Source organism: Rhinopithecus bieti, unplaced genomic scaffold, assembly GCF_001698545.2.
Source record: "Rhinopithecus bieti isolate Rb0 unplaced genomic scaffold, ASM169854v2 scaffold_32008, whole genome shotgun sequence".
Taxonomy (NCBI): domain Eukaryota; kingdom Metazoa; phylum Chordata; class Mammalia; order Primates; family Cercopithecidae; genus Rhinopithecus; species Rhinopithecus bieti.
In genome coordinates this window covers 248,266-271,981 of record NW_016814433.1, presented here as the reverse complement: position 1 = coordinate 271,981, position 23,716 = coordinate 248,266, and the positions used below count along the sequence as shown (strand labels likewise).

Genomic DNA, 23,716 nt, shown 5'->3' with positions numbered 1-23,716 from the left:
TGGGGAGAGAGGAAAAGAAAAGAAAAGAAAGAGAAAGAAGAAAGGAAAGGAAAAGAGAAAAGAAAAGAGAAAAAAGAAAAAAATAGTGCTCCCAGCAAACAGCACGAACTCAAGGTCTGGAGGTCAGACCTGTGCTCTCAGGCTCCCCTGGGCTCTGAGTCCTGGAGACGTCGATGAGGAAATCAGAGGGACAAACAGAGCTGGGGACGGTGGGGCTGGGGAGAAGGACATCAGCCGTGCACCTGCTGGCCCGGGCCGGGGCTGGGGGGCCAGTATGACGACTGACATGCAGCCACAGAGCTGCATGGATCTGACCAAGAAAACCTGGGTCCAGCCTCCCTGCTGCTGACTACGATGCTACACGTGACCTACGGGCTTGGACCCGCGGGAAATAAGCCAAAATTCCAGGCGTCCCCAGGACCCTCGACCACCGATCGCCTGCTCCCTGCCAGAGTAGTTGATGGGGGCTGAACCAAGGCCCAGAGCGCCGCCGTCAGACGCCCAAGGAAAGGCTGGCAAAGGCAGGAGGCCCCGAGGGGCACCAAACCCGCGCCCGCCCTCGCTGGTGCCCCACCAGCTCACCGTCCACGCGCAGCTCCAAGCGCTCGCTGGGCGCGGAGCCCCCAAAAGGCGGCTTCAGGTCCACGTAGACGCAGCTGTAGTTGGCAGAGTCGGCCACCGAAATGTTGGGCAGCTCGAAGAGCGCCTCGGTCCCAGCGGGGCTCTGGAAACGGTGCACGCGGCGCCCGCCCCCGTCCTCGCGCACCAGGGCGAAGCGCGCGCCCTCCAGGGGCGACAGGCACCGCAGCCGCACGCGCGTGCCGGGCTCCGGGTTCCGACTCGCAGGCTCCGCAGTGAACTCCGGCGCAGGCAGCGTCTCTGCGGGGCAGCACGCGGGCTGACCCGGGCGCCGAGCGGGTGGCTCGGCCCTAACGCGTGGTCTGGCCTCGCGCTCTTTGCTTTGGCTGAGTCTTCTGCCCGCAATGATCTGGCCAGCTTCCTCCCTCGCCTCCTCCGGCCCCGCCCCACCTTTCCATCCCAGTCCTTCTTGGATATCTCACAGGCACGCACCCTTTCACTGTTTCCTAGTAATTTGTCTATAGACACAGACGGGAAGCGGGGACGGGGACATGTTTTGTGCATGGCTTGATGCCTGGTGCACGATGCCGCTCAGTAGCGGATTTGCTCCCCGAGCGTCTTCTGGGCACCGCCCCAATGCCCGCGCCACCGAGGGGCCCCTGTGGTCCGCTGGGCATGGGGTTCGCTGTCCGGTGCTCAGAGTTTGCTAAACATCATCAGGCCCAGGGCAAGCGAGCAGAGGAGCTGCCTCAGGACAGGCCCTCAGTGCCCACGCAGACCTGGCACCTGGGATAGGACCCCGGCCAGGTGGTGCCCCCTGTGGCCTGGGCCAGACCTGTTCACACAGTTATTCTTTGTGGGGCCTGAAGATTGCCAAGCTCAGCGTCCCATTGGCAGTTCAGGACCTTTAATGGTGGGGGTGGGGGGGCGGTGGGCGGGTAAAGTTGGGATTGGACCCTGGCCCAGAGCGCTGCACTTCCCCAGGCTCTACACCTGGTACTGCTCCTGCTCCCCAGGGACCCAGTCGAGCCCCTGTCCCTGCTGGCCCCGGCTCACCATCGCTCAAAATCAGCTCAACTGGCGTGCTGTCCCCAGACCAGGCGTTTTCGTTGTCACGCAGGCGGTAGCGGCAGGTGTAGTGACCTCCATCCCCCAGGGCCACCGCGTTCAGGTGGAAGAAGATGCGGTCTGGGCTGGTGCTGCTCCCGGGTACCAGCAGCTCTTTCTCCCCGCGCCGCAGCTGGAAGTGTACTCCACTCAGGGGAGCCACGCAGGTGAGGGTCACCTTGTTGCCAGGGCGCAGGACTTGGGCGGACTCTCCACGGTGCATCAGCGCAGGCGGTGGTGGTGCAGCTGCAATGCAGGTAGCATTACTGGGCTGCCCCATACCTGGAGCTGCCCTCTGCCCAGTCCCCAGATCTCTGCCCTCCAGGTGGCAGCCCCAGGAACACCCTTCCATTCATTCTTTTTTTTTTTTGAAACGGAGTTTCGTTCTTGCGACCCAGGCTGCAGTGCAGTGGCACCATCTCGGCTCACTGCAACCTCCGCCTCCTGGGTTCAACGGATTCTCCTGCCTCAGCCTCCCAAATAGCTGGGACTATAGGCACCTGCCACCACACCTGGCTAATTTTTCTATTTTTAGTAGAGACAGGGTTTCACCATGTTGGCCAGGCTGGTCTCAATCTCTTGACCTCGTGATCCACCGGCCTCAGCCTCCCAAAGTGCTGGTATTATAGGCATAAGCCACGGGACCCGGCCCACCCTTCCATTCTTTGGGCATCCTCTGGCCAAACTCCTTTGCAACCATCAGACCCAAGCAACTGTGTGGCCAGCTTCCTGGACCTGGTCCTGGACAGGGGCATTCAGCATGGAGGTCAAGGTCAACGTGGTCATGCCCCCTGTAACCCCCTCCCCAACATCTCCCAGAGATGATTCCCACAGTCACCGAGCTCCTCAATGATCACGGTAGCGCTGGGCTCAGAGAGGGCGCCTGCCACATGGGTCCGGTAGCTGCAGCTATAGTTGCCAGCCCGGTGGACAGGAAAGGCGGCCTCCACATCCTCCTGGGCCTCAGGCATCTCCAGAAATTCATGGTCGCCTTCCCGCCTCAGCAGAAAAGTCACACCCAGAAGCCCGCCTCGGCACACTGCTGTTGTGTTCAGGCCGGGTGTGATCCAGGACACAGGCGTCATTGAGAGCCAGGGAGGAGGCAAGGACTCTGTGGGTGGGGTGGAGTTGAAGAGTGGTTCTGCATAACACGGGAGACACGGGAAGCCCAGCAGAACCTGGGCCCCATCCTCAAAAAATGTGAGGGAGACAGGGATGGAGGGCATTGCTGGGAAAAGGCAGCCAGGCACTGGTGGAAACAAGGCGTACAGCAAGAGAAAGGAGTGTGTGGGAGCTGTATGGCATGCCGGGCCTGCTGGGGACACAACCATTTATTCCTCACAACACTCTGGGGTTAGCACAGATATCATCCCATTTGACAGATGGGAAGATTGAGGCTCAGAGACATCAGGTGACTTGGAGGACGGGAGGCCCCCAGTCAGTCACCTACTCACTGCCTCCCGGCCCCCAATTCATGCCCCGGCTTACTTGGCCCCGTCAGTTCCAGGAGATTGCTCAGCTGGCTCCATCTTGTGAACAACCCTGAACGGCAGCGGTAGCGGCCCCGGGTGTCACCCGTCAGCAGGAACTGGTGCTTGATGGCAGGTGAGTCAAGGTGCACGGACTCCTGGGCCACCCCATTCTTGAACAGCTGGAAGTCTGGGGTCGCCAGGCGGGCCTGGCATGTCAGCATCACATTGGCCGAGGGTTTCAGCAGCGATTCGGACTCTGCCCACAGGCTGGGCTGGGTCTCATAAACTGCAAGGGGTGGCTGGGATCAGCTCAGGGCCACAGGGACAGGGCTCACCCACAGCCTGGGCCCACCATTCCCAGACCTCAGCCCTGCACTCACATGTGGCTGCTTCTGTCACCGGGCCCATGGGGAGACCTGTGGAGACAGCCCCTGTGAGGCTCCCGTTCCAGCCCCTTCCCGCCCCAGGGACCCAGACCCTGGGAGGCCTCACCCCAGAGCAAGAGAAAGGCCACCAGTATGGACATGATGGTCGTGCTCACTCCGGTGCAGTATCTGGGGTAAGCGTCTGAAGCAATGAGGCCCCAAGGGAGGGTGGCAGAGGCAGCTCGGACACTGACCTCTTCCCGTGTTTGTCCTTCCCGGAAGGTGAGGGCAAAGGGCTAACTTCTGAGGCCTCAGGATGCTCAGCAACAATTATGATCAATAATCATGGATAATTAATAAACTAAATCAACAATGAGTCATAAAATGATGCTGAAATCACCTCCTCCTCATTTCAGTGCTGGATCCTGTTCTAGAATGGGACCCTGAGCTCTCCCCACTCTGACTGGAGCTGCTGAGGTCAAGTGGACAGTGCCAGGGCTGAAGCCCGGTAAGCCCCTCCCTGTCACACCAAACCGCACGTGTATTTGGGGATTAGCCCCAGCTCAGAGCCAGGCTCTCTGAATTCTTGAGAAATCTGAACATTTCCTGCCACACCCCCACCCCAGGGAAACGGCAGCAACCCTTTGAGGAAGATACACTGTCTATTCTTGCCTCAGGACTGGTTCTTCCTTAAAAAAGATTGTTTTCCGCCGGGCATGGTGGCTCAAGCCTGTAATCCCAGCACTTTGGGAGGCCGAGACGGGCGGATCACGAGGTCAGGAGATCAAGACCATCCTGGCTAACACCGTGAAACCCCGTCTCTACTAAAATACAAAAAACTAGCCGGGCGAGGTGGCGGGCGCCTGTAGTCCCAGCTACTCGGGAGGCTGAGGCAGGAGAATGGCATAAACCCGGGAGGCGGAGCTTGCAGTGAGCTGAGATCCGGCCACTGCACTCCAGCCTGGGCGACAGAGCAAGACTCCATCTCAAAAAAAAAAGATTGTTTTCCCTGCAACTGAGGGGCCATGTGTCTGGGGACTGACCCGGGCCTGTAAACTGGGTATCACGTGTGAATCTTGCAGTTGCCTCGTAAACGGAATCCCATTCTCTCCAGCTACCCCTTATCCCGCCAGAGTTCTAACTAGTCTGGCATGCTGCAAATGGACAAGTGTGAAATACACTCCCAAGAGATACTACTATGCTTCAAAAGAACTGCGAGGTTTTCATTCATGTAATTGGCATAAACCTGGGGAACAAGGATGGCGACGGCATCTAAGGGTAATTGATCAAGGAGGATGGGACACAACAGTGGACTGGATCAAGTCTATCTACAGGAGACGACTTACAAAGATTCAATTTAAGATGTAAGCTTGTGCAGCTTGAAAGATACTGAGTTTGTCTGACAGCTTGACTAAGACCTGGACTCAGTGGTGGCCCAAATTCAATGAGGTTGAATTGCTAGAACTCCCTTGGTACAGAGAGAGTAGGAATTTTGGAGAAAGGAATCCAAAAGCTTAGGGATACAGGAAACGTTGAAGTGGGTTTAACGTATACATTCAGCATGTGCCAGATCACGTACACACAGAGTACCAAGGAGGATATCTTTGTTACAAAAGCACTGGGAAATACATTAGTCAGTGGGGCACCCGTATCCCTGAATCTTGCTGCAGTGGCAGTCCTCTGAAGGGCAGTACGGCCCTCGGAGTTGCTGCCATTGAAACGGCCTGATTTTGGTGATGAAAGATGGACGTGACAGAGCTCAAATAACAGGGCCTACCTGCCAGAGATAAGACTTGGATTCATCATGATTAGCAGCAGGAACAAGGAGGTGATCCGAATGTTTTAACCCTCAGGGAAGGAAGGATTGCTTCTACTAGGGAGAAAGGCTCAGGATTACTTGGAAGGTTGAAGATTCTCTTTTTTTTTTGAGACGAAGTCTCGCTCTGTTGCCCAGGCTGGAGTACAGTGGTGCAGTCTCAGCTCACTGCAACCTCTGCCTTCTGGGTTCAAGCTATTCTCCTGCCTCGGCCTCCTGAGTAGCTGGGACTACAGGTGTGCAACACCACGCCCGGCTAAATTTTTGCATTTTTAGTAGAGACGGCGTTTCACCCTGTTAGCCAGGATGGTCTCCATCTCCTGACCTTGTGATCCGCCCGCCTCGGCCTCCCAAAGTGCTGGGATTACAGGTGTGAGCCACCGCGCCTGGCTGAGATTCTCTTTCAACAACTATTGATTTGGCAAATGCTTTTTTTCCATCAATATGCAAGGACCACCAAAAACCATCTTCTTTCTGCTTGGCAAAGACAAAAGGACACCTTCACAGCTTGCCTCAGGACTAAATCTGCAACTTTTTTTTTCTTAACTCCCCAACCTTGTTATGCAACCCTTCCCTTCCCCTCCCTTCCCCTCCCTTTCTTCTCTTCTCTTCTCTTTTCTTTTCTTCTTTTCTTCCTTTTGAGATGGAGTCTCACTCTGTCACCCAGGCTGGAGTGCAGTGGTGCGATCTCAGCTCACTGCAACTTCTGCCTCACGTATTCAAGCGATTCTCCTAACTCAGCCTCCCAAGTAGCTGGGATTATAGGCATGCACCACCACACTCAGCTAATTTTTGTATTTTTTAGTAGAAACGGGGTTTCACCACGTTGGCCAGGCTGGTCTCGAACTCCTGACCTCAGGTGGTCCACCTGCCTCGGCCTCCCAAAGTGCTGGGATTACAGGCGTGAGCCACTGCGCCCAGACACAATTTTCTTATTCTGTCATAATCCCTGCGTAGCTCCTGATCATTCTGACTTCCCACAGAATATCATGCCCATCCACTATATGGATGACATCAGGTACTTGGACCACAAAGTGGCGGGTACCTTAGGCAACTAAGTTAAATGCATGCTAAGGGTCCACCTTCTGGTAAAGTGCCTAGTGGTCTGCAGCCTGTTAGGTCAGCCCCTTCTAAGAAGATCTGTTGTTGCAATACGCACTATCTACCACTAGGAAAAGGGAACAATGGTTGGTGGGCTTCTGGATTTTAGACACAATGTATACACTCAAGTGTCCTTATCCAGTCCAGGTACCATCTACGATTTTTTGTGGAGCTCAGAACAAGAGAAGTCCATATGGCAGGTCCTGGATACAAAGCAAGCTGCCACTTGGACCCTAGGACCCAGAAGATTCAACATGGCTACTGGATCTGGTGCAACCCAGAGTTTGTGGCACATAAGAATACTGAACTGAAGTCAGGCGTGGTGGCTCACACCTGTAATTCTAGCACTGTGGGAGGCCAAGGCAGGAGGAGTGCTTGAGGCCAGGAGTTCAAGACCAACCTGGCAAACACAGCAAGACCCCATCTCAAAAAGAGAGAGAGAGAGAGAGAGACAGAGAGAGAGAGAGAGAAAATACTGTCTCTTCTGTACCCCCTCAAAGTTCCAGCAACCACCATGGTTCAGCCTTTAGAGACCCAAGCCCCCCTTCCCAGCTCCTAGGATCTGGTAAAGCCACCTGTCTGCATTGCACCCCCAGCTCGAGGTAGGCCACATCACAGACTCGAATCGCTGCACAGGTCCACGTGCAAGGGACTCTTTGCTCCCCAGTAGAGAAGAACCGGGTGGCGCCAACTGGAGGCCTGTGGATGTGATGCTGCGTCCACAAGAAGCCAGCAGTGTGTCAAGCGGGACAGAGTTATCCTTTAAAACGAATCCCAGCCACCACGGTGGAGAGAACCGAGGCAGGACAGAGAATTGGACAGAATTCCGCTCCTCTCCCCCGCCTTGGGCCTCCTGCTACCCTCAGGGTCCCCAGAGCCAGGCCTCTAAACCTCCTAGCCCTTGGCCGGAGACAGAAAACCCGCGTACAACTTCCGTTCTCGCTGGGGTGGAAGGAAGGAGGAGAGGGGACTCATACCCTGCCCTTGTTCCCTGCCGGAGCAATTTCATACAGTTCTCAGAGGAGACCACCACACCTGCCGGAGACCCCAGTTCTTGCCCACCTCTGCATGGGCGAACCTCTCGCCGAAGTGGAGCTTACTACCTTCCCTGAGGTCAAGAGCCCATCCCACATGTCCCAGCCAGGTCTGGGTGGCCGGTGGGGTTATTGTCAAAGGGGCTGTGCAGCCAGGGTTCCCCACGCCCAATGCTACCCCTGCACTCCCAGCAGGAGGGCGCCCGCACTGGTGGCCCGAAAAAGGCTGGACCAGCAGACAGTGCATGCACTCACGCCCGGGACCCCGCAGTGCCGCGTGTCCGCGACCTCCCGCTCAGGCGCGTCCTCGGGTCAGGGCGCAGTGTGGCCCCCGTGCCGCTTCTGGTGCTCGTTGAGGTTGGAGCGGTGGCTGAAGGGCTTCCCGCACTCGCCGCAAGCGTAGGGCCTCTCGCCCGTGTGCGTACGCCGGTGGCTTACGAGCTCCGACTTGCGCACGAAGGCCTTGCTGCAGTGGGCGCAGACGAACGGCCTCTCGCCAGAGTGCAGGCGCTGGTGCTGGCGCAGCTCAGAGCTGCCGCGGAAGGCCTTGCCACATTCTGCGCAGGCGAAGGGCCGCTCGCCCGTGTGCGTGAGCCGGTGGTGCGCCAGGCCCGAGCTGCCGCGGAAGGCCCTACCGCAGTCCGCGCAGGCGAAGGGCTTGGCGCCCGAGTGCGTGCGCTGGTGGCTGAGCAGGTTAGAGCGCTGGCTGAAGGCCTTTCCGCACTGGGCGCACGCGTGGGGCTTCTCGCCCGTGTGCACGCGCCGGTGCTCAGCCAGGTAGGAGCCCATGACGAAAGCCTGGCCGCACTCCGCGCACTCGAAGGGCCGCTCGTCCGTGTGCGTGCGCTGGTGCTGCAGGAGCTGCGAGCTCTCGCGGAAAACCTTTCCGCACTCGGCGCAGGGGAAGGGCTTCTCGCTGCTGTGCGTGCGCCGGTGCTGCCGCAGCCCCGCCACGCGCACGAAGGCCTTGCCGCAGTCGGGACAAGCGTGTGGCCGCGCGCCGGCGTGGATCTTCAGGTGCTCAGCCAGGTTGGAGCTCTGGCTGAAGGCCTTGCCGCAGTCCGGGCAGGCGTGTGGCCGCGCGCCCGTGTGCACGCGCTGGTGCTCCAGGAAATTGGAGTTCCAGCTGAAGGCCTTGCCGCAGTCTGGGCACTCGTAGGGCTTCTCGCCCGTGTGCGTGCGTCGGTGCTGCACCAGCGTGGTGCTTCGACCGAAGGACTTGCCGCAGTCCGGGCAGCGGAAGGGCTTCAGGCCGCTGTGTGTCTCCTGGTGGTGGATGAGCTGCGAGTGCGCGCGGAAGGCCTTGCCACACTCTCCGCAAGCGTAGGGCTTCTCGCCGCTGTGGATGCGCTGGTGCTGGCTGAGGTTGGAGCTCCAGGCGAAGGCCTTGCCGCACTCGGGACACGTGTACGGTTTCTCGCCTGTGTGCACGCGACGGTGCTGCAGCAAGTAGGAGCTCTGGCTGAACGCCTTGCCGCACTCCCCGCACCGGCAGCCCGGCTCCTCTGGGAGAGGCGAAGGGCGCAACGTCCAGTCTACATACTCTCCGGGCCCAGCCCCGTCCCGCCCACCATCTGCGGGGCCCAGCTCCCTGTCGGGGCCCCAGTGTTCGTCCGCCGCCCCCAGTGTGGCTTGCTGCCGCTCGCTGTCCCCTGCCTCCCCTGGGACCTCCGTGGAGTCTTCCCAGGCCCCCCAGCCTCCAGACACAGCCCCCTCAGAGGGGCGCCTCGTGGCAGTCTTCACACTACAGAGGCTCCAGCCTTCCTTTGGGGCCGTCTGCAGGTTCCACCCTCCTGGGGACTCCATCTCGTGCCTGTGACCTAAAACAGGAGAGAAAAGGTAAGTGCCTTAGAGAATACAAAGAACACCAGACAGAGGGCCTTTGGGAGACATGACGGTGGGTGGGCTGTCATCCCCACTCTTCTCCTCCACGGGCCTGGATGCCCAGTGCCCTCTGGAGCCTGGAGCAGGAAGTTCAGCAGGCGGGCTAGACACTCAGGGGACGGGCCAGCACTCTGGGCCTGCCTGACAGGGCCACGTGCACATCCCCACACCTGGCCCCGCCCAGCAGGAGGGGAGGGGGCGCCAGCATCGTGGAAGGACTCATAGCTGCCCACGCACCTGCACTGGCCGTACTGTGGCACCACTCTCCTCCCCTTGCTTGATTCCTGCGGCAGCCGCTCCACCAGGGCAGTGGCCTCCTTAGGACTGCCTGGCCACTGCTCCTGCACCTAGACCTAGATCTCCGGGAGCAGTGTGCCCAATAACAGCTCCAGCACCAAGAGCTCCAGCATCTGCTCCTTGGAACAGGCCTTGGGCATCAGCCACTGGCAACACAGCTCACACAGCTGAGCCAGGGCCCCTCAGGGCCCTGCTGCCTCCTCGTAGGGGAACCCCCAGAAGCGCTGGCCAGGGCTCTTGGAGCTGGGCTCACCCACCATCAGTTCCAGTGGACTCTGGAGGACCTGAGGGGCCAGGGCTGATGCCCCACTCGTCTGGGCAGCCATCCTGCCCCTTCCCCGGGAGGGGAAGGCAGCTGCATGGCCCAGGGTACTTTCTCTGGAGCTGGAAACAAAGGTGAGCCTGTGAGCACAGCAAGGCCACGAAGGTCCCCTCCTTGGGACCACCTGAGACTGAGTAAAATGGAAGAATGGGGTATCAGCGCTTCTGGCCCCAGCGTCAGCATCTTTGCCCACCTGTGTGTCCAGGTGCCTGAGGGACACAATGAGGTGCCATGGCTGCTTGTACCATCCATTCCCCTCTCCCTGCTTTTCTTGAGGGTCCCTGCCCTGCCCTGTCTCCTTGGCTCCCTTCATCCCACACACAGAACACCTAAGGCAGAGACTGTGAACAGGACACCCGGAGTCAGACCAGCAGATGGGTCCTGTTTGCCCCCTCCAGGAAGTGTTTTAAAAATGTAAGTTAGGCCAAGCACGGTGGCCACGGCTGTAGTCCCAGCACTCTAGGAGGCCGACACAGGCAGATCACGAGGTCAGGAGTTCCCCAAGACCAGCGTGGCCAACATGGTGAAACCCCCTCTCTACCAAAAATACAAAACTTAGGCAGGTGTGGTGGCATGTGCCTGTAATCCCAGCTGCTCGGGAGGCTGAGGCAGAGAACTGCTTGAACCTGGGAGGTGGAGGTTGCAGTGAGCCGAGATCATGCCACTACACTCCAACCTGTGTGACAAAGCGAGACTCTGTCCCAATAAAATAAAATAAAAAGAGAATAAAGTACTGATACACACTACAAGGTGAATGAATCTTGAAAATATTATGCTAAGTATAAATGAAAAAATTCAGACACAAAATACTTCGTATTATGTGATTCCATTTATATGAAATGTCCAGAACAGATAAATCTATAAGAGACAGAAAGTAGATTAGTGTTTGCCAGGATCTAAAGGGAAGACAGAAATGGGAGATACAGCTGTGCGAGTGATGAAAATATTCTGGAATTAGTGGTGATGACTGTGCAATACTGAATATACTAAAAACCACTGAAGCATACACTTTAAAAGGATGAATTTTATGGTATTTATGTTTTTTAAAAGTTACCAATCTCAAAAGCTTAAAACTGTATGACTCCATTTATGCAATTCTTTTTTTTTTTTTTTGAGACAGGGTCTGGCTCTGTCACCCAGGCTGGAGTGCAGTGGTATGATCTCATGTCCCAGGCTCAAGCCATCTTCCCACCTCAGCCTCCCAAGAAGCTGGGACATCGAGTGCGTGCCACCATACCTGGCTAATTTTTTATTTTATTTTTGAGATGGAGTTTCCCTCTTTCGCCCAGACTGGAGTGAAGTGGCGCAATCTCGGCTCACTGCAGCCTCTGCCCCAGGATTCCAGCGATTTTCCTGCCTCAGCCTCCCCAGTAGCTGGGATTACAGGCATCTGCCACCAGGCCTGGCTAATTTTATTTTATTTTATTTTATTTTTTAGTAGAGACGGGGTTTCACCATGTTGGCCGGGCTGGTCCTGAACTTTTTTTTTTTTGAGAGGGAGTCTTGCTCTGTCACCCAGGCTGGAGGGCAGTGGCACCATCTTGGCTCACTGCAAGCTCTGCCTCCCGGGTTCACACCATTCTCCTGCCTCAGCCTCCCAAGTAGCTGGGACTACATTCGCCTGCGACCAAGCCCTGCTAATTTTTTGTGTTTTTAGTAGAGACGGGGTTTCACCATGTTAGCCAGGATGGTCTCGATCTCCTGACCTCGTGATCCGCCCTCCTCGGCCTCCCAAAGTGCTGGGATTACAGGCGTGAGCCACCGTGCCCAGCCTGTCAGCCTGTCCCGAACTCTTGACCTCAGGCAATCCACCCACCTTGGCCTCCCAAAGTGCTAGTATTACAGGTGCCAGACACCTCGCCCAGCCTATGCAACATTCGTGAAATGACAAAATGGTAGACATGAGAACAGATTACTAGTTGACAAAAAGAGGTTAACAGGGGACAGAGGTAGGAGGGAAGGGTATGCGGCTCTGAAAGGGCAACACGGGGATCCTGTGGTAATGGAAATATTCTGCATATCGGTTGTGATACTGTACTCTAGTTTTTCTTTCTCTTTTCTTTTTTTGAGACAGAGTCTCGCTCTGTTGCCCAGGCTGGAGTGCAGTGGCGCGATCTGGGCTCACTGCGACCTCTGCCTCCTGGGTACAAGCGATTCTCCTGCCTGAGCCTCCTGAGTAGCTGGAATTACAGGCACCAGCCTCCACTCCCATCTAAATTTTGTGTTTTCAGTAGAGATGGGGCTTCACCATGTTGCTCAGGCTGGTCTTTAACTCCTGAGCTCAAGGGATCCACCCGCCTTGACCTCCCAAAGTGCTGGGATTACAGGCATGAGCCACCGAACCTGACCTCCAGTTTTTCAAGATGCCACCTTTAGGGGAACTGGGTAAAGGGTACATAGGGTATGCGTTATGTGTTACTGCATGTGAATTTATAATTACCTCAAATCAAAGGTTAAATTTTAAAATAAAATGACATCCGATTTCAATAAAATTCCGTATTTGTGTATTGAAGACCCAGAAATCCGGGCCCCAAGGGCCCATGTTTCTTAAGGTGGAGCCAGGCACCGCTGCCCCTTCATCCAGGGCCTGTGCTGTGCGACTGCGACTCGCCAGCCCCCAGCCCCATCTAATAGGGCTGCCGTCCTGAGTCCGTCCTCGTCGTGGGATACCATGTGAGCCCCGGAAGGTCCTTCCTGTCGGCCTCGCTGCTCCAGCCTCCCCGACGTACTCACATCCACGCCGCGTGCCCTTTCTGAACCTGAACGCCTCCTCTTCACCACGACACGATCAGAGCCACCTCCCGCGTCAGTCCCAGTGCCCCAACAACGGGCACTCGTCTGACCCGTCACGGGTATTTGTGTCTCCCCACCAACCCCCAAGGCCTAGAGTGGACAAACACGGGGTGGATAAAGGAGAGGAGGCTGCGGCCGGGTGGCGCGAAGCCTGTGCGGGTAGCTCCGCAGGCTCGGAGGCGAGGCCCAGCCTGGTGAGCTCTGGAACTACGAGGGGCGGGTGGGGGTTGATGAACGAATAAATGAATGTGGGAAGAAATGATGGCGCGGCAGGACATGAAGGCTGAGCCACAAGGCTGGAGGAGTAATGAATGAATGAGTCAAAGAATAAACGAGCAGGAGGAACGATGCTACAGAACTGAACGCCATAAGGTTCGCGTTCACCGAGAGAGCGGCCGACAGGAGCCGTTTCCGCCCCGACCACCGTCGCCTCTGGCCCGTGCAGAGCCACTTCCGGGCCGCTCTGGAGGGCGCGGAGGCCTATCTCTGTGATCCCAGAGGGCACTGCTCAGGGCCGAGCCCCGCCCTGCCCCGCGCGGCGGGAGTGGTTGGAGCCCGAGGACGGATCTGTGCTTGGCCGGAGGGTGTCCGCCGGCGTCACTCACCGTCCTCAGCCCGCCCCTGCGTCCACTACGCGCTGCCTGAGAGGGGCCCGCACGGAGGCACGGGAAATGGTAGGAGGGGGGTACCGGGTCTCCTGGGAGGCGCGGTTGCATTCGGCGGACGGCCCAAAGCCTCGCGGTTCTCCCCACCGCGCCGGCGTAACTGTGGCGCGGCTGCGGGCGCGCGCCCGTGGGGCGGCGCCAATGCCGAGCTACTCTGGCGTCCTGCGTTGCCATGGATGCGCTCCGCCCCTTCCTGTACCCGGCGCGCCTCTGCGGCACACGTCCAACAGCTACACGGGCGCCCGGGGCTGCACGGATCGTGAACGCAGGTCGGGCCGATGTAGCTCCTCCCTGGCTGTCCTCCTCCGGCCCCAGGCCGTCTTTACCACCCTGGAAACTCGCTGAGTTCACGCCACTGAGCTGCATCTCACAGCCACGCGCTATGGAACACCCACTAAGCTGGCATCCCCTAGAGTCGGTGTCTCGGAAGCTAAGCAGGGTCGGGCCTGGTTAGTACTTGGGAGACCGCCTGGGAACAGCGGGTGCTATTGGCTAAAATAAATAAGCCGGGCGCGGTGGCCCACGCCTATAATCCCAGCACTTTGGGAGGCCGAGGCGGGCAGATAAGGAGGTCAGGAGTTTGAGACCAGCCTGACCAATATGGTGAAACCCCGTCTCTACTGAAAATACAAAAATTCAGGTTGTTGGCGTGCTCCTATAATCCCAGCTACTGTGGAGACTGAGGCAAGCGAATCACTTGAACCGGGGAGGCAGAAGTTGCAGTAAGCCGAGATCGTGCCACTGTACACTCCAGCCTGCGTGACATAGCAAGACTCAGTCTCAAAAAACAACATAGACCGGATGCTGTAAGCTAAAATAAATGAATAGCTAGAGACGGGGTCTCGCTACATGGCCCAGGTTGGTCTTGAACTTCTGGGCTCAAGTGATCCTCCCACCTTGGCCTCCCAAAGTGCTAGGATTACAGACGTGCGTGAGCCACTGCACCCGGCCTCCACGAGCTTTTTTTGTACCAATTTTTCCCAGTTTGTACTAGGGAGCTCTCACCCCAGCCCAGGTGGTTTAGGCAGGTGTGGCTACATGGCCCAGGTCCGCAGCACGGGGCCGTCCATCCCCCTGTCCCTGGCAATGGTCACTTTGGACCTGTTAGCATCATGGGACTTCTCTCTGAACTGTTAGGGACTCTATCTGCTTTGAACCTGAGGCTGTGAGCACCTGTCAGCTGGGGCAGCTGCTGCCTTCTTGCCCTCATGAGGGATGAATCTGTTAGAGAATGGAGTCCATACAGAAAAGCAGAACTGAGGGATGGTGTGTTAGTTTCCTGTGGTTATGCAGCAAGTTACCACAAATTTGGTGGCTTAAAACAGCAGAAATATATTCTCTCGCAGTTCTGGGGACCAGAAGTCTGACATCGATCTAACTGAGCTGAAACAAGATGTTGACAGGGCTGAGCTCCCTCTGGAAGCTCTAACGTAGAATCTTTGCTTGTCTTTTTCAGCACCTAGAGCTGCATTCCATGTATTCCTTGGCTTTTGGTCCTTTCCTCCATCATTAAATAACTGGTGACGTCTTACTTTTTCTCTCATTAAGTTAAAATATTTAACTTATGTTCATTTTATCTCATTTGCCTGAGAGTCAATTTTAGCTTTAAAAAAATTTTTATTGGCCGGGCAGAGTGGCTCAGGCCTGTAATCCCAGCAATTTGGGAGGGTGAGGTGGGCGGATCATGAGGTCAGAATTTTGAGACCAGCCTGACCAACATGGTGAAACCCCGTCTCTACTAAAAATACAAAAATTAGCCCTGTGTGGTGGTACATACCTGTAATCCCAGATACTTGGGAGGCTGAGGCAGGAGAATTGCTTGAACCCGGAAGGCAGAGGTTGCAGTGAGCCGAGATCGCACCACGGCACTCCAGCCTGGGTGACAGAGCGAGACTCCATCTCAAGAAACAAACAAACAAAAAAGGCGGGGCCGGGCGCGGTGGCTCACACCTGTAATCCCAACACTTTGGGAGGCGGAGGCGGGCGGATCATGAGGTCAAGAGATGGAGACCATCCTGGCCAACATGGTGAAACCCTGTCTCTACTATAAATACAAAAATTAGCCAGGCGTGGTGGCATGTACCTGTAGTCTTGGGTCACCCATGCTGGAAGAATTCACCTGCCTGGCCATGAGGAAACTCAGGTCTGCGGTCCTGTTGAGAGGCAGTGGAGCAGTGCATCCTCCAAACCCAGTGGGGCCTTCAGATGATTGCAGTCTTGGCTGCCATGTTGACTTCAACCTCGTGAGAGGCCTTGAGCCAGAACCACAGGCCAAGCTGGTCACGAATTCCCCACCCACAGAAAATGTGTGCAATGATAAATGTTTTTTGGTTATTTTTGAGACAAAGTCTTGGTCTCTCACCTAGGCTGGAGTGCAGTGGTGCGATCTCAGCTCATTGCAACCTCTGCCTCCCAGGTGCGAGGGATTCTTGTGCCTCACCCTCCCAAGTAGCTGGGATTACAGGCACATGCCACCATGCCCAGCTAATTTTTGTATTTTTAGTAGAAACGGGGTTTTGCCATGTTGCCCAGGCTGGTCTGGAACTCCTGAGCTCAAGCCATCTGCCCAGCTCAGCCTCCCAAGGCACTGGGATTACAGGCCTGAGCCACAACACTTGGCCTGGAGGCTGCCCTTGATATGCAGACTAACCAATCCAGAGCCTCACCGGTGGCTCTATCTGGTCCACACACTGCAGGAGACAATATTCCTCTGTCTTAATCATCCCAGGAACAGGAGCCAAGCAGCTGGGGGACACTCCCACAGCTGAAGGCCCACAGGAATCACTCCAGCTAGCCAGTCCTGTGCTGTGAGCTCTGCTCTGTCTTGCTTTTCCCTTGGAAACCCCAGTAAAGGCTCTGGCTTAGAGCTCCCCCTTGCTCCTGCCCCTGCTGCCTCCGACAGATGCTGGTACTTTCTCATGTGTCCTTCCTCGTGGGCCGCGCCTCCTGTTTCCACGATCTGTAAGCATGATAGACTTTGTTTTCCTGAGCTTGTCCTGTGTCTCTTCTTCTGGCCACACCTGACTGAGCAGCACATAAAAACCACAGAACACCAGGAGAGCTGCTGCTTGGGGAAATTCTGCGGCAAGTGTCCTGGGGGACTAGGGGCAGGGCAAGCACTGCTCTCCCTCTCCTGGAGGCTGGGGAGAGCATCAAGGAGATTACCAGGTAGGAGGACCATGGGCAGGGCCTGCCTCATCAGGATGCTTTTCCCAGAACAGAGGGTAAAAATTTAAGCCCCTGGTGGGTGAGTCCTGGATTAACTAAGACCTGGGCCTTTTGGAGGCTGCGGAAGACAGAGGACACTGTGAGGTGAGTTTCTCCTGGGTGGATTCCCCAGGGGCCTCTGAGGCTGGTTTCAGGCCCTGCCCTTTGGCTGCCCCACTGGAAGCTCTGAGCATCCACCCTTCAGAGGTGCTTTCCCTGGTCTGACCTTGGCAAGGGCAAATAAGAAGGTACTCCATGGGGGGTCACCAATGTCTGGGGCGTAAACAGTGCCCATCTGCACAGTAGCATGAGGGCCACAGAGTGTGGTAAATGTCAAGTGACCAGCCCAGGCCGTCCCCAGTGTGGCTGCAGGGGCCACCTAGGATTCTTCTCTTTGGGGGTCCCAGGCCACACTTGGGGAACCCTATTGGAAGCAACAAGGCCTAGGCCCTGAGGGCCCAGGGCTCTGCCCTGTCCAGGGCTCTAACTGAGCCACGTGCAAGCATCCTCCCGGCCCTCCCAGCTGGTGTGAGGAGGAAACCGCAGGCCAAAGGGCAAGGTGCTCTGCACAGATCTGTCCCTAGTCGGCCTGCTCCAGTCGGCCTCTGGCGTGGGAGCCTTGGGTCTGTCTGGAACTAGCGTGGATGAAATGCAGGGAGAAACTGGAATCATAGCCATGAACAGCCACTTACATAGCTGGGAAGAAGCATGCTGTGCTAGATCCTGGTGGACTCTCACCTCTGCGGTGCTGGAGACTTTGTGCTGACACCTCAGGCACCCACTTCCACTCACACCGCGGAGGCTTGGGGAGATTCAGTTCAGTCTGGAGTCCGGCAAGGGACGACAATATGGCGACCCCGACTGTCAGTCAGACCAGGGCAAGCTTGCCACGGCATCACACTTCACCAAAGGGAACCCTTTCTGCCGCGACTACCGAGCCGCCAGGGCCGGGACAGGCAGTAGCCTGCTCTGAGGTCTCAGCTCTGGAGGGTTACGAGCTGTGCCAGGCCGGCTACAGTAGAGCGTGTGCAAACACCCCGAGGTCCCAAGGCTCCTGAAGCGGTCTAAGGAGCATGAGAGGCCCTAGGTTCGAATCCTGCCTTCACCGTCTTATGGTTGTGCCTCTGGAGAGTCACTTTTCCCCGTTTCCTCGCATACCAGAGAGCCAAGTAACAGGCACCACGGCTCTGTGTGGACACAGATCGTGGACACAGCATCTGGGCGGATCTGCGGCCACTCGAGATTATTACAGCTTATGCCTGCAACCGGATGCTGTGTGCCCTGTTAGAAAAGGTCAAATAGGCCGGGCGCGGTGGCTCAAGCCTGTAATCCCACCACTTTGGGAGGCCGAGACGGGTGGATCACGAGGTCAGGAGATCGAGACCATCCTGGCTAACACGGTGAAACCCCGTCTCTACTAAAAAATACAAAAAACTAGCCGGGCATGGTGGCGGGCGCCTGTAGTCCCAGCTGCTCGGAAGGCTGAGGCAGGAGAATGGCGTGAACCCGGCAGGCGGAGCTTGCAGTGAGCCGAGATCCGGCCACTGCACTCCAGCCTGGGCGACAGAGCTCGAGTTAGTGGAAGTCTGTGGACGCCATGTGTACAAAGTGAAGTTTAATCAAGGTTACAAACGGTGGGTTTTCCGGGACAAAGCCCCTCCTCGATGCAGGATTCGCTTGGGCGACGCGTCGGCTCCCGGTGGTCAAGGTGCGGCGGGGCCCGCGTGCCGCTTCTGGTGCTCGTTGAGGTTGGAGCGTTGGCTGAAGGCGCGGCCGCACTCCCCGCAAGCGTAGGGCCGCTCGCCCGTGTGCGTGCGCAGGTGGCGCACCAGGCTGCAGTTGCGCACGAAGGCTTTGCCACAGTCGCGGCAGATATAGGGCTTCTCGCCCGAGTGCAGGCGCTCGTGCTGGCGCAGCTCGGAGCAGCCGCGGAAGGTCTTGCCGCACTCGGGGCAGCAGTAGGGCCGCTCGCCGGTGTGCGCGCGTTGGTGTTGCACCAGGCCGGAGCGGCCCTTGAAGGCCTTTTCGCACAGTGGGCACGCGTAGGGCTTGGCGCTGCTGTGCGTGCGCTGGTGCCGGCTCAGGTTCGAGCGCTGGTTGAAAGCCTTGCCGCACTCGGGGCAAGCGTAGGGCTTCTCGCCGGTGTGCACGCGCCGGTGCTCCACGAGGTGCGAGAACAGCCCGAAGGCCTTGGCGCAGTCGGCACACTCGTACGGCTTCTCCCTGGCTCCCGACCCCCGTCGGGGACTCAGCTCGCCGCAGTCCCCGCAGGGCGGGCACCCCAGTCGGAAGGCGCGCCGGGCCAGGACGGGGCCACGGCGGTGGCGCTCAGCCGAGTGCGTCTTCTGGTGGCGGTACAGGCCGGAGCAGCGCACGAAGGCCTTGCCGCACTCGGCACACTCGTAGGGCCGTTCGCCCGTGTGGATGCGCTGGTGCTGCAGCAGGCTGGAGGTGCGCGTGAAGGCCTTGCCGCACTCGTCGCAAGCGTACAGCCGCTGGGCCGGGGGGTTGGGGACACCCGGGCGAGGTCGCGAGGTTTGGCCACACTCAGGACACACTGGGCGGCCCTTGCTTGTCTGCTGCTGCTGGTTGGTGTGGAAGCGCTTCCCGCACCGGGCACACGGACGGGGCTCCTCCATCTCCTGCAGCCGCTCCTGGGGGATCCGCAGGGCCCTCCACGCAAAGGCCTCGCCGCACGCGCAAGCCTGGGGCTGCTCCACCGAGGGGCTCCTCCCGCGGGAGGTCGGCTTTGGGGTCCTCGGGCAGGTCCGAGCGCCCCTCCCCAGTTGGCATGGCCAACAGTCTGTGTGGACCTCACACAGTTGAGTCCGGGGGCGGTTCCGGAGCCGCTCCGGACAGGGGTCACACACGGGTGGCGTCTCCCCAGCGGGCACCCCGAGATGCCGCGCCAGGCAGGAGTTCCTGCTGCAGCCCCTGCCACGTGCCGGGCTCCCACAGGGGCCCTCCCTGGCCTGCAGCCCCTCGCGGGTAACTAGCTCAGGGTCCTGAGAAGAGGTGGGGCTGCACGGCTCCCGCATGAGGGGTCTGGTCCCCGCGCTCTGCCGGGTCCCCGAGCCGGGGCTCACCCGGAGGTTGCAGCCCTGGGAGCCCCCGCCTGGGGGAGTCGTCCTACCGTCCGCCATCCCTCCACGCAGGTCCCCCTTTTGAGTGGGGTGGCTCCCAGCTCGGTCCTGTTCGAGGGGCCTCGGCTCCTCGGGCCTCTTCTCCCAGGCCCCGGAGGCACCCCGGGCATCGGTCGTGGGAATTCCTCCCTGCCCAGCCTTCTGGGCCGGAGCCTCCATCCTGGGGCGCAGAGTTCTGGTTGTAGGATCTGGAAGAGCAGAGAAGAAATGGAGGTTGGCGGTTCCCAGAAGAGAAGTGGAGAACTGGGCCAAAGAGCGACCATCCCATAGCTGGCGCCTACTGGGCAGCCCCCAGCTCTCTGCAGATGCGAAAGGGGACATGGAGTGATATAGGCAGGGCCTCCTGCCCCTCTTCAAACTGTCACCACCCAGACCCCAGAGAACAGCTTCCCCAGGCTCTCCCTGCCCGCATATCTGCTCCTCCCCAACACTAGCTCCTAAAACATTGTGCCCCTGGCTAAGGCCCTCCCTGGTCCCCCTTCCCCAAGCAATAGGGACTGCCCCGTTGCTCAGCTGCAAGCTCTCCAAAATCTCACTCCTGGCCTCAGCTTCTCAGTGGCAAGCCCACACTCCAGGTCCTCCTGGCTCCATTCACTGCCATTGTCCATGTCTTCTGGGAGGTGTGAGGTGGACTCACCTGACAGCTGAGAGCCTGGCCGGGAGATCCACGCTGCAGAGGCCAATGCTGAGCTGCCCCTCCCCTCTTCAACCAGGTAATGGTGGTTCTCTCAAGCCTGGCAGCCTCATCTACAAAATAGGTATGATAACGGTAAGTATAAACAGCTGAACAGGGAGACAGGCAACCCAGATCATTCCAGCAAGTGTGGACATTAGCAAGGCCTGCTGCCTGCGATTACTATTTTAAAATTCTGCTGTGGCTATATTAGTTACCTACTGCTGCTTTAACAAACTGCCACCCCCATAGTGGCTTGAGACAATGGAAACGTGTTCTCTCACAGTTCTGGAGGTCGGAAGTCCTGAGGGAAGGTCTCAGTAGTGTGGGTTCCTTCCTGAGGCTCTTGGGCAGGATGTTTGAGGACAATTTCCAGCTTCTAGATGCCACCTACTTTTCTTTCTTCCATCTTCCAGCCAGCAGTAAGACATCGTCTCTCTGGGTTTGTCGTCAAATCTCTTTATACTCTTTACAGGACTCTGACCCTTCTGCCTCTTGTGATCACACTGGGCCAACCACATATAATCCAGGAATCCCCCCCATCTCAGGATCCAAAACCTCACCACACTCAGTTCTTTTGCCTTGGGAAGTAACATATGCACAGGTTCTAGGGACCAGGACGTGCACATCTTTCAGGGGGCCGTTATTCTGCCTGCAACAGGGGACTTTGCCGAGATACACATACGTGCATATATACATATTCATCTCCTAAGCAAGCAATTGAAGAGCAAGTGAAAACAAAAGACAGCCGGGCGCAGTGGCTCATGCCTGCAATCCCAGCACCTTGGGAGGCCAAGGCAGGTGGATCTCCTGAGGTCGGGAGTCTGAGATCAGCCTGACCAACATGGAGAAACCCCGTCTCTACTAAAAATACAAAATTAGCCAGGCATGGTGGTGCATGCCTGTCATCCCAGCTACTCAGGAGGCTGAGACAAGAGAATCACTTGAACCTGGGAGGTGGAGGTTGCAGTGAGCTGAGATCGCACCACTGCACTCCAGCCAAAGTGAAACTCCATCAAAAAGAGAGAGAGAGAGAGAGGAGAGAGAGAGAGAGAGAGAGAGAGAGCAAGGAAGGAAGGAAAGGAGGAAGGGAGGGAGGGGCCAGGCACGGTGGCTCACCTGGAATCCTAGCACTTTGGGAGGCCAAGTCAGACGGATCATGAGGTCAGGAGATCAAGACCATCCTGGCTAACATGGTGAAACCCCGTCTCAAAAAATTAGCCGGACATGGTGGCAGGGGCTTATAGTCCCAGCTACTCGGGAGGCTGAGGCAGGAGAATGGTGTGAACCTGGGAGGCAGAGCTTGCAGTGAGCCGTGATCGCGCCACTGGACTCCCGCCTGGGCGACAGAGCGAGACACCGTCTCAGAAAAAAAAAAAAAGGGAATTTCCCTCACTGTGTTGTGATGTGAGTTTTCTCAGCCTCACAAGAGTGATAACCACACTATCCTCCTGACCCCTCCCTAGATCTCATTGTTTCCAGAACAAAGATGGATCTGTCCAGTACAGCCTTTGGACTATGAATCCTGGATGGCTAACGTCACATGCAGAGCACAAGATGGACACACTTGTGGCACCTTCTAAATCACCACTTCATTGAGCACAGGAGCTCAGATTCTTCTCCTTTGTCCTATATTCCTTTTTCTGTGGAAAGCAGATATCCCCTTATTTTATTTATTTATTTTTATTTATTTATTTATTTTGAGACAGAGTCTCTGTCACCCAGGCTGCAGTGCAGTGGCATGATCTCAGCTCACTGCAACCTCCGCCTGCCGGGTTCAAGCAATTCTCCTGCCTCAGCCTCCTGAGTAGCTGGGATTACAGGTGCCCACTACCACGCCAGGCTAATCTTTGTATTTTTAGTAGATACAGGGTTTCACCATGTTGGCCAGGCTGGTCTTGAACTCCTGACCTTGTGATCTGACCACCTCAGCCTCCCAAAGTGCTGGGATTACAAGCATGAGCCACCATGCCCGACCAGATATCCCTTGATTTATTTATGTGTTAGTTTACTTATTTATTTTTATTTATTTAGAGACAGGGTTTCATGTTGCCCAGGCTGGAGTGAAGTGGCACGATCTTGGTTCACTGCAACCTGGGAGGCGGAGCTTGCAGTGAACCGAGAGTGTGTTACTGCACTCCAGCCTGGGCGCCAGAATGAGACTCGAACTGGCGTCAAGTAATCTTCTCACCTTGGCCTCCCAAAGTGCGGGGATTACAAGTGTGAGCCACCGCCTGGCCAGGTTTTAGTATATTGTTTAGGTTTTAATATATTCACTATGTTGCGTAACCATCACCACTATAATTTCCAGAACATTTTAATTACACTAAAACAAAACTCAATGCCCATAAAGCAATTACTCCCCATTCGTTTTCCCCTCAGCCCCTGGCGACCACTAATCTCCTTTCTGTCTGAGACCAGCCTGGTCAAAATGTGGAAACCCCATCTCTGCTAAAAATACAAAAATTAGCCGGGTGTGGTGGCACATTCCTGTAGTCCCAGCTATTTGGGAGACTGAGGCAGAGAATCGCTGAAACCTGGGAAGTGGAGGCTGTAACATCTGGGATGTCATTTGAGCCCTAGTCACATGAAAGCACTGCATGGGATGAAGGTGCTTTATTTTTATTACTTATTTATTTTTTTGGCACAGAGCCTCTCAGGTTCAAGGAATTCTCCTGCCTCAGCCTGGCGAGTAGCTGGGATTACAGATGCCCGCCCCCCACGCCCAGCTAATTCCATTTATATGACATATCCAGAATAGGCAAATCCATGGAAACTAATTTTTGTATTTTCAGTAGAGACAAGGTTTCAGCATGTTGGCCTGGCTGGTCTCAAACTCCTGGCCTCAAGTGATCCGCCCCTCGGCTTCCCAAAGGTGCTGGGATTACAGGCACAAGCCACCGCGCCAGGCCGAAGGTGGTTTCTTTTAAACAATACATTTGTGTTGAGAAAAACAAGTTCCTGGCTGGGCGCGGTGGCTCACGCCTGTAATCCCAGCACTTTGGAAGGCTGAGGCGGGCGGATCACGAGGTCAGGAAATCGAGACCATCCTGGCTAACACGGTGAAACCCTGTCTCTACTAAAAAAATACAAAAAGTTAGCCGGGCGTGGTTGCGCCTGTAGTCCCAGCTACCCAGGAGGCTGAGGCAGGAGAATGGTGTGAACCCGGGAGGCGGAGCTTGCAGTGAGGCAAAATCGGGCCACTGCACTCCAGCCTGAGCGACAGAGGAAGACTCCGTCTCAAAAAAAAAAAAAAAA

The 23,716-nt window shown here is 56.9% G+C and overlaps 3 protein-coding genes across 8 annotated transcripts in view; all 3 read right to left on the bottom strand.

Moving 5' to 3' along the window:
- Positions 1-28: 28 nt before the first annotated feature.
- A1BG (alpha-1-B glycoprotein) lies at positions 29-3,766 on the bottom strand. Its single transcript, XM_017850680.1, is given in 8 exon segments — positions 29-416; positions 418-516; positions 518-879; positions 1,636-1,932; positions 2,525-2,797; positions 3,175-3,444; positions 3,539-3,574; positions 3,651-3,766. Coding segments are annotated over 8 exon segments (1,419 nt in total). The 5' UTR covers positions 3,685-3,766; the 3' UTR covers positions 29-368.
- A 3,098-nt stretch (positions 3,767-6,864) lies between these two features.
- On the bottom strand, positions 6,865-17,999 carry ZNF497 (zinc finger protein 497). Of its 4 annotated transcripts, none has more exons than XM_017850677.1 (2): positions 17,335-17,999; positions 6,865-9,294 (listed from the first exon to the last, which is right to left on the bottom strand). In XM_017850677.1, exon 2 carries the CDS (start codon positions 9,278-9,280, stop codon positions 7,787-7,789), a length of 1,494 nt encoding a protein of 497 aa, XP_017706166.1. In that variant the 5' UTR covers positions 9,281-9,294; positions 17,335-17,999; the 3' UTR covers positions 6,865-7,786. The 4 variants fall into 4 exon arrangements, with proteins under 4 accessions (XP_017706166.1, XP_017706168.1, XP_017706167.1 ...); XM_017850679.1 differs by having other exon boundaries at positions 17,381-17,999; XM_017850678.1 differs by lacking the exon at positions 17,335-17,999 and adding an exon at positions 13,376-13,537.
- A 242-nt stretch (positions 18,000-18,241) lies between these two features.
- ZNF837 (zinc finger protein 837) overlaps positions 18,242-23,716 on the bottom strand; it is an 11,302-nt gene continuing 5,827 nt past the window's right edge. Inside the window, exons 2-3 of one of the 3 annotated variants that reach the window (XM_017850675.1) lie at positions 20,423-20,532; positions 18,242-19,973 (exon numbers count right to left, since the gene is read on the bottom strand). In XM_017850675.1, coding sequence (XP_017706164.1) covers positions 18,346-19,944 — 1,599 coding nt within the window. In that variant the 5' untranslated portion in view covers positions 19,945-19,973; positions 20,423-20,532 and the 3' untranslated portion in view covers positions 18,242-18,345. Of the gene's footprint in view, positions 20,533-20,742; positions 20,761-23,716 lie in introns of those variants that run through there. The other 2 variants (XM_017850674.1, XM_017850673.1) reach the window with 2 other exon arrangements.